The sequence below is a fragment of the Apodemus sylvaticus genome, chromosome 10 (genome assembly GCF_947179515.1).
Source record: "Apodemus sylvaticus chromosome 10, mApoSyl1.1, whole genome shotgun sequence".
In the NCBI taxonomy this organism is placed as follows: Eukaryota; Metazoa; Chordata; class Mammalia; order Rodentia; family Muridae; genus Apodemus; species Apodemus sylvaticus.
The window spans coordinates 26560913-26573417 of NC_067481.1; the positions used below are offsets into that span (position 1 = coordinate 26560913).

At 43.7% G+C, this 12505-nt stretch overlaps 1 protein-coding gene across 3 annotated transcripts in view; it reads right to left on the reverse strand.

The window, feature by feature from the left end:
• Positions 1-12505, reverse strand: part of Skap1 (src kinase associated phosphoprotein 1) — a 298516-nt gene that overhangs the window by 236386 nt on the left and 49625 nt on the right. For all 3 annotated transcript variants that reach the window (XM_052193953.1, XM_052193951.1, XM_052193952.1), the window contains exon 3: positions 1832-1857. In XM_052193953.1, coding sequence (XP_052049913.1) covers positions 1832-1857 — 26 coding nt within the window. The remainder of the gene's footprint in view (positions 1-1831; positions 1858-12505) is intronic.

Below are 12505 nucleotides of genomic sequence, written 5' to 3' on the forward strand. Positions count from 1 at the left end.
CGGGAGACTGCCTTTAACTAACACAAATTTAGAAAAAAGAAAATTTTAAACATGATTTTATATTAAAACGTGATTCTTATTTTTATTACAACTAGCTTTTGTTGGATATGGTGGCATACATCTTTAGTCCCAGCACTTGGGAGGCAGAAGCTGGGGAAGTTCTGTAGGTCTGAGGCCAGCCTGGTCTATAGGGTGAATTTTAAGACAGCAAGAGACACATGAAGAGACCCTGTCTCAAAAATTTTTTTCTTTTAATTTAAAAAATTAAAAATTAAATTGAAAAATTGAAAAAGTTGGCATCTAAAGAAAATCTTATGTAGACTGAAAATATGTTACAACAAAATATGAAGTTAGGAAGTAAAATTTTAGTAAAATTAATACCTTCTGGGCTAAAGAGATGGTTCAATGCATGAAGTGCTCACTGTAAGCAGGAGGACTCGAGTTCAGATCTCCAGCACCCACATAACAGCTAGAGTGGGAGGAGTTGTGCTTCAGGTTCGACTGGAGAACCTGCCTCAGTAAATAAAACAGAGACAGCTAAGGAAGACACCCAAGGCCGGTCTCTGGTACTGACAGACAGACAGACAAATAGGCAGGCAGGCAGGTTTGTGCACGCGCTCTCTTGTGTGTGTGTGTGTGTGTGTGTGTGTGTGCGCGCGCAGAATTTACAAACCTAGTACCATCACTGAACACTATGTTTCTGGACGCATCAAGACTCAGTTTGGTGGGGCACACAGAGCTAGTAAGACAATAAGTGGTCCTGGAAATGGTCTGGGTTTAAAGGTTGTGGTGCCAAACAATTCATAATGCTTTCCATAAGCGTCATGCAAAACTCTTGTCGCCCTCTGAAGAAGTGAAAACCTCCTTGTCTCCTAACTTAGGAGAAGGAACCCCCTGCATGCTACCATGGTTATCATCCTCAACCATTGTAGTGAGAAGGAGGAGGAGGAGGAGGAGGAGGAGGAGGAAGAAGAGAAGGAGGAAGATGAGGAGGAAGAGGAGGAAAAGGAGGAAGAGGAGGAAAGGAGGAGGAAGAGGAGGAAGAGGAGGAGAAGGAGGAGGAGGAGGAGGAGGAGGAAGAGGAGGAGGAGGAGGAGGAGGAGGAGGAGGAGGAGGAGGAGGAGGAGAGCGAACGTATTTGCACATGCCCACTCCGGAAGTGTTGGAAGTTTGAAACATTCCAACTTTGAACCTTTTACAAATGTGTCCTAATCTCATCCTTTATTTTTAATTTTGTACACAGCTGTCTGGCGTGCTTCTCAGAACTGCGCCAGATGCTGGGTTCATCACGAAAAGGCAGGAAAACAATGGTTGGGAAGCAATTAGGAGCTGCGAGGCTGCAGCGAGGCTCATATTAAAATGTGATAGCGCTGTTCTAGTGGGAATTCCAACATGGCTCCAGTTCTGACATTTCTCTGCTGCCAGACAGTCTGTGTGGAAGGACACGGTGGCGGTGGATAGAACACACGAGAATTTATTTCTGGGGCAAATGAAGGATTAGCCGAGTTGGAACCCACCCAAGGATTTTATTAAGGACTTGGCCACTGTTCTATTTGAATGTTGCAGGATCCTGTTGGCATCTAACACAACTCAAGGAATAAAGGCATATTATTGCTCTGCTTCTGTAAAATAATCCAGCAGCCAGGCAAGGCACGGCGCCTCGGTTGCTGAAATAGCAGGGCAGGGGGCCCAGTGGGGTGAAGGTTAATTAAACACTCCACTGACTTTGCTCAGAAAGGGCTAGTCATGCTCTGTGGAGAGACTTACAAGATACAGTGAAACCGTGGACACAGTTTTAATATAAAACTACTTATGGTTAAGGAGTACTCACCTTGGGGCTGAAAATCCCAACAGTACCTAAAATACAAGAGGGAAGAGATCAGTCAAACTTGAACACCTCAATTTTGGTTAATATACCATGTCTGTAAAATGAATCCAAGAAAACTTGCTAGACAGTCCATCAGCAACCAGAGCGTGGCTTTGTTTTAAGAAAGCGACTTTCCCTTGATGTTTTCAAGAGTCTGAATGGCTTAAAGGCCACATCGATATGACACAACAACTAAGCAAAGTGTCTTTTAAAAATTGGGGATGGGGGCAGCTGGAGAGGTGGCTCAGTGGTTAAAAGTACTGGCTGCTCTTCCAGAGGACCAGGGTTCAATTCCCAGCTCACAGATGTCCACAACTCCAGTTTCGGGGCTTCTGACACCTTCATATAAATATACATGCAGGCAAAACATCAATGAACATAAAATAAAAATAAATCAAACAAAACAAACAATCAGGGATGACCTAGAGAGGAAGTTCACCGTGGCTCTCACAGTTTGAGCAAATGGTTCTTTACTGAGACACCTGTCCTGTGGTCCCACCATCAACACCACCAGCCTGGGCAGCAAAGCCCAGCGGTACTCCTGTGGTTATAGCCACCCAAACCCCAGGACCAAGAACACATCCTCAGCTGCGCTCACTCCTAAAGCATACAGGTGAGGCCCGGAACGTAGAATCAGAGTTGTCTTACATTGGTAGTGGAGGAGCTAAGAAATGAAGCAAGCCCGTGCAATCCACAGTCCTTCCTCCTACCCCTCTCACTGTGAAACGATTGGCCAAACCGATAACCCTTGAGGTCTTAAGTAGTGAACAGCCATGATGGAAGGAACCGCTTGTAAATCACTTCTGTGGCACCTGACATACATTTTCCTCCAACAGAAACAATGTCACTTATGATGGTTACCCACAAAAGCCTATTTAGTGCCTTCACAGGAAACTTAGATTATTCTGTATTGATTTTCCTCTAGGGGATAGCAGCCCTTCCTCTCTGCTTGGCCCTTCCCATCAGTCTGTGTGCTCTTGTGAAGTGAAGCACACCCTCCCCTCACCCCTTCAACCTCCCCATCTCCTGTCCCCTTTTCTTCATGTTAGAGTACGCTATTCAAACGCTTGCTTTCCGCACGCACGTCCTCCCCTTCCCCGCCCTACTCTGTCAGGCTCATGGTAACTACGCCTTAATTCTTGGAACAGACAGAGAAACTTCCACACTGCAAAGTGGGATGGATGGTTTTCTACTCTCATCTCAGCCTCTTGGGAATCTGCATCCGAGCTTTTCTAAGAGGAAAAGTGAAGGTTTTTAATCAAATTCTTAATCAAATCATCGGGGTCTGTAACCACAGAAGGTTCAGGGAAAGGCCATACTTGGGTGGAGTGGCAATGATGTCTTCCAGTGTCGGCATGACTAAGATTAGTTTTGGCTGCATTAGGAAGATCAGCCTCACATCTAGACAATTTCTCCATCGCCTCTGAAAATGGAAGCTGCGAGAGACCAGAGGGGAGGAGGCTGCTTTGAGGGACGTTATTAGAGAAGGCAAAATCCAAGCAGAAAGCTTGTGCTTGCTTTTCCCTGACCCAGTCTGATCTGATCACTGGGTGAAAGGGAATATAGAATAACAGGTTAGAGAGAGGGCAGAGGAAGGACAGGGTGGTAGAAAAAGGGAGCGGAGAGGTGGGGAGCCAGAGGTGGGAGGCAGGAGGCTTCCACATCCGGGGAAGAAAGGGTGTACTCTAGGGTAAAGCTCGCACACACTAGGACTGGCAGACATTAATTCAGTCGTGTGTCACTGTAAGGTGGGTGGGTCTCTATCTACCACAGTGCAGCTGACAACTGCACAAAGGTTCTGCCTGTCAAACAGCTGGCTAACTTGCTTTTCACGGCACTGTGGCCGAACATATAACAAGAAGCCATTGAAGGAAGGAAACATTACTTTTGGCTTATAATTTGAGGGAATACAGACCATCTCCATGAGGCACGACACTGAACCAAGCAATAAGCGGGAGCACAGAGGTAGCGGAGACGCCAAGGCCGCAGAGAGCTCGGCATAAATGGCCAGGGCTGCAATCTTCCAAGGATTGGCCCCGGCGCCTTGCTTCTACCAGCAGACCTCTTAAAGGGTCTGTGGCCTCCCCACGGTGTTAGGACACAGGAGCCAGTGGAGGACCTTCTACACACATCAAAGCCACAACCGACAGGAGCAAATCATCAGGCAGGTGAGCGCCTTTCCAACTTCCGCTGCTTCTCTGGAAGCATCGCTCCAGCGCCCCGATTCATCTCTTTACTCATCTCCTAATTAAACATAAAAAGAAATGAGGAAGCTGGTGACTGCTCGCCAGTTAACAGCACTGGCTGCTCTTCCAGACCACATGGGTTTAATTCACAGCACCCACATGGTGGCTCACAGGCATCTATAGCTTCAATCCCAAGTTGAAATGGGTATCATTCTGGCCTCTGTCAGTATCAGGCATGCTCTTCATACACAGAAAGACAGACATGCAGACAAAACACACAAAAAACAAAACAAAAAATGATGACAACAAAAAAATGTTGTAAACATACACAGACATGTGTGCAGATGAAACACCCCCACATATAATATAAAAATACAAAAGAACAGTATAAACAGACAGACAGACACACACACACACACCTCTTTTCAAAATGTTACTGATAACAATAGACATTACTCTTGTTTGTTGGATTGGGGGCAGGGGCAGGAACAGAGTAACTATGTTTTAAAAGACAGACTTGGAGCAAACTGTTAAATAATTACATGTTGTTAGTGATCTCAGCCCTTTTTGGTGCCTCCTTCTCCCACAATCCCCACATCACCATCTGTTTTCAGTTTCCTCCTCTAGCATGTCCAGGTTTTCTGGTTTCTCTTGTTAGTCAAGAAGATAGACCGTGTGGTAAGTTCACATAGACTTGGGAGTATGTGTCTGCCAACAGTAACTACTGTAAGAACGTCCTTGGCAGAGAAACAGTCCACTTAACAGGAACAAACCAGGAAGCTGTCTTACATAGTTGACATTAAATAGCAGAATCCACTTTATCTTTGATAATACTGTAGTTAAACATCATTGTCAAACTCCCAGTGATAAAAATGTGTGAGTTTGGCAAAGTATTGTTACACATAGTTACATAGACCTATAACACAGGTTCCGGGGACTGAGGAAGGAGGATCCTAAGTTTGAGGATCAGTTCAGTTACATAGCAAGACCCTGTCTTAACAACAACAAGGGTTAGAGAAATGACTCAGCAGGTAAGAAGCCTGGCTGCTCTTCCAGAGGACCCTAGTTCAATTCCCAGCACCCACATGGCAGCTCACAACTGTCTGTAATTTCCATCTCAGAGAATCCAATACCTTCTTCTGACCTCTAGACATAACCATGATGCACAGACATGCAGGCAATGTACAAAATACTCATGTACATACGCTAATAAAACAATAATTTAAAATCCTGAACAAGAGTAACTACAAAAACAAAAAAGGTGAACAGGTTACAAGGATCTAATTAATGTGCAGTCGGGACGCAGGTTAACAAAACTGGATTATAGAACTAGACATTGCCAAGAGTGTAGGTCTGACATATTCTCAGATGAAAGCACTGGTCGGTGGGAGGCGGTGGGAGCTAATCAACTTGTGTGCTAACCACTCTGCCATGCATAGGTGCATATCAAATCATCGGACATTTTAAATGTATGTAATATTATTAATTAAAAAATCTATTGAAACTCATGTCTTGAACATGGTGGAATGAACATCGCTTTTCTTTGTTATCCTGTCTTTTCTTCCTCTCTTCTTCCATATATTATTAATATAGTAAGTCTAAAGGAGATCTGCTTTAAAAAACAAAAACAAAAACAGGAGCAAATACAGCAAAATCACACTTAACTTCTTACAGAGGACATTTTGTCTTGTTTTGTTTTTAAGTCTGGGCTCACATGGCCCAGGCTAGCCTCAAACTCCCTCCATAGCCATAGATGACCTTGAACTGATCCCCTGCCTCCGTTTCCCGAGTGATAGGATTTCTGGTGTATACTACTAGACTAAGTGCTAGGGCCTTCGTTCACGCTTGGCAGGCGCTCTACCACCTGAACTATACCCCCAGGCCCAGAGAGCACTTCTAAAAGGAAACTATAAAATATCAGTAATGTCAACCCTCAAGAAAGGGCCCCAGCCTATTGTCTGCTGGACACATTTAAGGTCTTCATCTTGTCTTGTTACACGTGTCCTGTGGTTGGTCTTCATCACAGTCTGGAGAGTTCTGTGCTCTTCGGGAAGCATTTAGTTAAACCCGGCCGACTCGGCTCTGGAAACAATTCTCTTTACGCCAGAGAATACAACCAATCTGAAGCTAAATGTTTTAAACCAAGATATAAAGGAGGGGACAGGAGGAAAAGCACATAAATGCGCGCACACGCGGAGTTTATGTCTAGCCCAAAACCCTCTGAGAATTTCCTATCAGGCCTGGGCAGAGAGATAACAAACACTTCTTTAATCTTCTCCCAGAACCTTCAGCTTCTATAGGAAAGGGAAGCCATCACTCTTCCGCAATGTGCACACTCAGCCTCACCAGGTCCATGCAAATGGAATTTGGAACTAGGAAAAAAAAAAAAAAAGATGCGTACAGCGTGAGCAGAAAGGCGACGCTGTGCCACATTGATGGTGATTATTTTCACATTCAGTACAAACAAACATGTCTTCACAGTTAGCTGGCCTGCAGAACAGTCTTTTCATTTTGCAAGCAAGAATTAAATTACATGCATGGTTTGGGACTGGAGAGATGGCTCGGCTGTGAAGAGCATATGCCGCTCTTCCAAAAGACCCAGGTTCAATTCCCGGCACCCACATGGCGGCTCACAACCATCTGTAATTCCAGACCCAGGGGAGCCAATGCCCTTTGGCTGCTGCTGGTATCAGATATGCCAACGGTATACAGACCCACATGCAAGCAAATCACTCGTATGCATAGAAAGAAAACAAATTTAAAATACATACATAGTATTTCAAATACAGCAATGTTTACTGTTTAGGATTTTTTAATTAACAATATTAGCCAAAGGACTTCAGTTTGAGGACAGATACAGCAAATAAATAGAGCTTGTGGTGTTGACAGAAACCAGAGCCCCAGGAGTAACCACACTGGTAGCAGTGGTAATAAATAAAACAATGCTAAGATCTGTTCACTGTGTAGCTGGGATCTTTCCCCACCTTTTCAATGCTTTTCTTCTATTATTAAGCCCATTTTAGAAATGAAATAAGGAATGAGGCAAACACAGTTTCCAAGCCTAGCAACACCCCCTCCCTGTGTGTGTGCGTGTGCGCGCGTGCGTGCGTGTGTGTGCGTGCGTGTGTGTGTGTGTGTGTGTGTGTGTGTGTGTGTGTGTGTTCACAGATCAGGCTGACCTACAGTTTACTATATACCCCAGACTAATCTTGAACTTATGGAATTATGTGGATTACAGGTGTGTACCAGCATACCCAGCACAGCAATTGGCTTCTAAACAAACATTTTAATAAAGAAAAAACTGCAAATATGCTCTTCTTTTGCCACCTTAATTCACAGGATGCATTATTAGATTTCTGCTGAAAATGGAACCATTGACTCTAAACCATTAGTTTGGGTCGAGGAGAAGCGGTCAGACTCTTGACCACCACAAAGCCAAGCAATAAATGTGGTTATGGAGAAAAACTACCGAGAGCTTTCATCTCTTGACCAGGTAATTAGCCAGATCCTGTTGCAGGAGGAAGACAAACAACTCTAAGCACCCTAATATTGTTGAAACTACCTCAGAAGGAAAAATAATTCCATTTTCTAATTATAATAAAATAATGTACAAACTCAGTACTAAATGTGTGCTGAGCATTTTGCTAGGCATACAACTCTCATATTTTATTTAATCTTTATAGTAACCTTGAGAAGTCAGTATATTATTAACTTCTCGTTTTAAAACTCTCTCTCCCTCCTGTTTCCCTCCTCAATGGTATGTGTCCTCAGGCATGGGGAGGTCAGAAGACATCTTGGGAGCCAGCTCTTACCTTTTCCCTTTGATTGAAAGCAGATCTCATTTTTTTCTTACTCTGCTGCGGGCTCCAGTCTAGGTGACCCTCAAGCTTCCAGGCAATTCCAACCTCTGTGCCCCAAGTCCCTGCAGGAGTTCTAGGATTACAGCATCTAGCTCTTGACTTGGGCTCCAGGCAGCCATGCCCAGGCCTGCCAGTTTGTACAGCAAGCACTAGTGCCTACTAAGCTTCCTCCCTGGCATCCATTATCTCCATGCTATAAATGAAAACAAGACCGGGACTCAGAAAGCCAAGCATTTGACTAAGATGTCTGAGCCCTTAACTGTCAGAAGCAAGCTTTGCATCCAGCTCTAATTGCTCTAGAGCCTCAGCTCTGGAATTCCATGCCTGCGGGGGTGGGGGTTGTTGTTGTTGTTTTGTTTGTTTGTTTGTTTGTTTTTAGAAGTTAGTGTAAAAGCAAATCCAGAGTTTAGGGGAAGTTACAACTGCTCTGTTAGGAGACAGGGGGATTGGAGGGAAGTGTTAATATTATAGGGTGGTTAGGTCAACGGTATTCAGAGTCCACAGTTGGTCTTCAGGGGACTCATAAGCTCCTTAACACTGATGGAAAGTAGTATAGGTTCTCTGTTCCCTTGGAGCAAACTCCAGAGTCCCCAGCTGGATCAGAGACTCCCTCATCTCCATGCAGCTGTCAAAATGCTGAGGGGGAAAAAGAGAGGGTCGGCATGCTAAACCACGACTCTGCAAGTCTGGAAGTCACTGGTGTAGACAAGCATATCTGGAATCTGGCCTGTCTACAGTGAGATGGGAAGAGGTGGAGACAGGAGAATTCTGGGAAGTTCTCAAGCAGGCTAGGTTTGGACATGCAGCCCAGTTTGAGAAACAATAAGAGGCCCTGTGTCAGAAACAAGGCAGAAGTCAAGAATCAACTCCAGAAAGTTGTCTGCTGACCTTCACACATCCACAGTGGCATGCACCTGCCTACAAACACACACACATAAAAAAAAATCTAATAAATTTTTTTAAATGATGAGATGCATTGTGTTAGACACAAACAAGACTATACTGGCATTATAAAATAAGCAATCTAGAAAGGTCAACATATGGGATGCCACAAATTTAAAACATCTAGATGATTAGATTTTTTGCAACTGAGGCATTAAAAATGTTATTTTACCTGTGACTTAATATAAGGCATATCATGCCTTCCCTGCCTTGATAAATCATCTACTTGCTCAAATCTTTCTTAATGACTTCCTGATGTTCATATTTGAATTTGATTTTTGTAAGGAAGCGCCAGGCCTTTCTGAATGCACGGGCTATTTGAGAAACTCATCGTCTAGAGTTGCCCTTGTGTCCCACTTGAGCAACTCCTTTGTGCGATGTCCATATCTACACAGACCACGAAGACTAATACTGGCTGAAGTATTGTTCTGGTATTAGGAATAGACTCTTAGGATCCAAGTTGATGCCTAGTTGACTGTGCTTCAAGGGCAAATTGATAAGACTAACAAAGCCTCTTGCAGTTGATCTTGAACAATGAGCCATGTGGCAAAGACTAATTTTACACCGAAGAAAATGACTTTGCTGAACAGCACTTAAGTCTGGACATCCAAGATGATTCCTTAACCTCTTCCTCACTTGGAAAGGTGTCCTTTGAGCTTTGATGACACAACTGCCAGTGTCCCAGAACCACTGCGGAAAGAAGGAGCAAGTGGCAGAGAGTAACGTGGCCATTGGCATCCAAGGGCAGGAACAGGAAAATTGGGTGGGATTACCTGATGGGAACCATCAGAGGTCTGGGACCCTGGGGTCTGAACACCAGCCTTAGACAAACAGCCAAAGGAAGACTTATGGTGGAGAGATGATGTGCTGTCTGGCCCTCGTTCCTTCGGTGCTAGTCAAACTACAATGACTTGTGCCTTCCTGTTAGGAACTTGGAATCTTATCCAAAAGATATGGAGAGATGAAAACTTGGAATATTGAATAGCAAATAGCGTGGTAACAATAGACATCATGCATCTAATTCAACCAACAGGAAGACCAGTCATAAGAAGGTCCTGTGTTCTTGTGGGAAGAGTAATATTTATTTGGTTCTGAGTCTAGTCTATATATATATATATAAGTTTTAGAAATTCACCCCTATAGACTTAGATTTTTAAAAAAATAAAAACTATTTTAATAAGAGTTTTTAAATGCTTTGACTCTACCTCTTCTAGTCCACCATTTAAAGGTAGGAGAGAAAAGATAGTAAACAGGGCAAGGAGATGTGGACCTGTTTAGAAGTAGTTTGGGAAGAGTAATTCCAATCTTCATTGTCAGAATACCAGCAGTCCAGTTCATTAGTGTCAGGATACCACATTAGTCAGCAGCGGTGACATGATCCAGCAGAAACCTCCAGGCCCCCTATGGAATCTGAGTCAGCAGGAACAACCAGGACCAGCAAGGACACCAAGAGAAGTTCTCTGCCATGCCCTTCTCAGCGAATCGAAGATCAGCAAGGACTCGAGACCAACAAAGCTTTGCAAAGTTAGCCAAGCAAGCCCACCTATCACTGTCTGTTGAGTCCTATATATGCTCTCTTCAAACATTACATGTCTTCCCATGGGTCTTGCCTCAACAAGACACCACATGAGTCTGCATCACACGACATTACACATCCAGAAATTTCCACTTCACACCCCAGATAACAATACAATGCTCTCCTATTTACAGAAGACCATGGTCACAATTAAACTCCCATTTAATAAACAAACAAGTGATATTATCAGATACTGACAATATAGCTCCCCATGACTCTCCCAATTTTAAACCCGTTCTTAGACAATAAAAAAAGAAGTTAAATAACACTCTGTTTCCCACTAGTCACCTTTTGCTACATGAAGTCCCTGGTGGGTCAATCAAAAACTACTCTGGAGGGTTGGCAAGATGGCTTAGTGGGTAAAGGCACTTGCTGGACAGACATGACAACCTGAGTTCGGTCTGAGACTAATTCCTTACAAGAAAACCTCACTCATTTGCCCTCATAATCCCCATCCTCTGTGTACATAAGAGACAATATGCATGTAAGAAAAATATAACTAACCAAAGTAATAAAAGAAAAAAAAAAACAAAAAAAACCCCCAAAAAACAAAAAACCAAACCAAAACAACCAACCACTAATGCTAACTGGATACAATGTGGCAAAATTAAAGACACAGTATCAGGTCAGAATTTAGGATTTTTTCTTCTCCCTAAAGAGAAAACAGAATCACTGAAGGCTGAAAGCTGTATCTGTTGTTTGCTTGTCTTTCAGGATGAGATGCTGTTGTTAAGGTCAAATCTGGCTGGGATGTGCAATGTGCTTTGCAAGCAGAGGAGCCTGGGGCAGGGATGAAGCTGGGAAAGAGTAAAAAGGCAGGCGAGTGATTAAATACAGATCCAAGAAGCCTTCTGCTTCCAAACCTAAGTACTGGGGACAACAAGGGGTGTCCCCTTGCCAAGCTCCAGACGACTGTCACTTTGTCTCTGTGATTTTTGTCATCATTGCTGGTTGGAGACTTTATTTCTGGCACCAGATTAATTCACGCCAACCACCTGGACACCTTGCTGTGACCTGTAGGACATTGTGACTGCAGCCCCAAACTCACTGGATTTTACAACTGTGAGGACCTTTAAAATCATTGAACTTAGACCTCACTTTACAGATGGGAAAAGTGATGTGCACAGGAGCTATCCAAAGGAGGCGGGTCCCCTGGAGTTGAAATCAGAAGTGGTTGTGAGCCACCTAATGTGGGTGCTGGGAATCCAGCTCTGGGTCTCTGGAGGAGCAATGTATGCTGTTAACCACTAAGCTATCTACTCCCCGCCCCCCAGGAATTTATGACTCCACACCACATCACCGACTCCACACCACATAGCCACCTTAGTTGATCTTGTGCAGAGTGGGGGCCTGGTTTAAAAATGGGCTGTTTGTTTGAAAATGAAATGGTTTCTATAAAAATCGCTTCCAATCTTTTGGAGCAAATGCTTCTTACTAATATATTTTGGGTATTCTCCTTGTTATGAAAATGGCCACTATTATTTGCCTGATGGCAACCATTACACAAAAAAAATCCAACTTCAAGTTTTTGGGACTCCTCTAGGCAATGCACATGTGTATCTCACGCTATCTTAGGTTATGAATACTGAGTTGATTCTTTCCATAACCATGAAGTTAATAAATGTCTGCTATTTGCCAGAAACTTTGTGAGGGACAAAGGATACACACACACACACACACAAACCCATACAATTATGTCTAAGAGTCAAACTATGTGCAAGTGGTGTAACTGACCCAGAACACCAAAATAATTAAAACAAAAAAAAACAAAAACAAAAAAACAAAAACAAACAAACAAACAAACAAACAAAAAAAAAAAAAACAGGGACCCAGGAGAGCCCAGGCCTGGATAATGCCACAAACTGTCACTTTGTAGATAAAGAATGCTGAGGGAAGGTTTGAGATCAGACAAAAGCAGCAGCCTGACAGGATAGGGAAAGGCAGGTCACAGAGAGGCCAGGCCCAGGCTGTAGAGAGAAGCCAGGCCTGTCAGTAGAGCAGATGGCAAAGACCAGCTTAGCAGGTATGTTTGAGGAGCAGGGGCAGGGCAGGATACTGGGTGAGCTCCAACCCA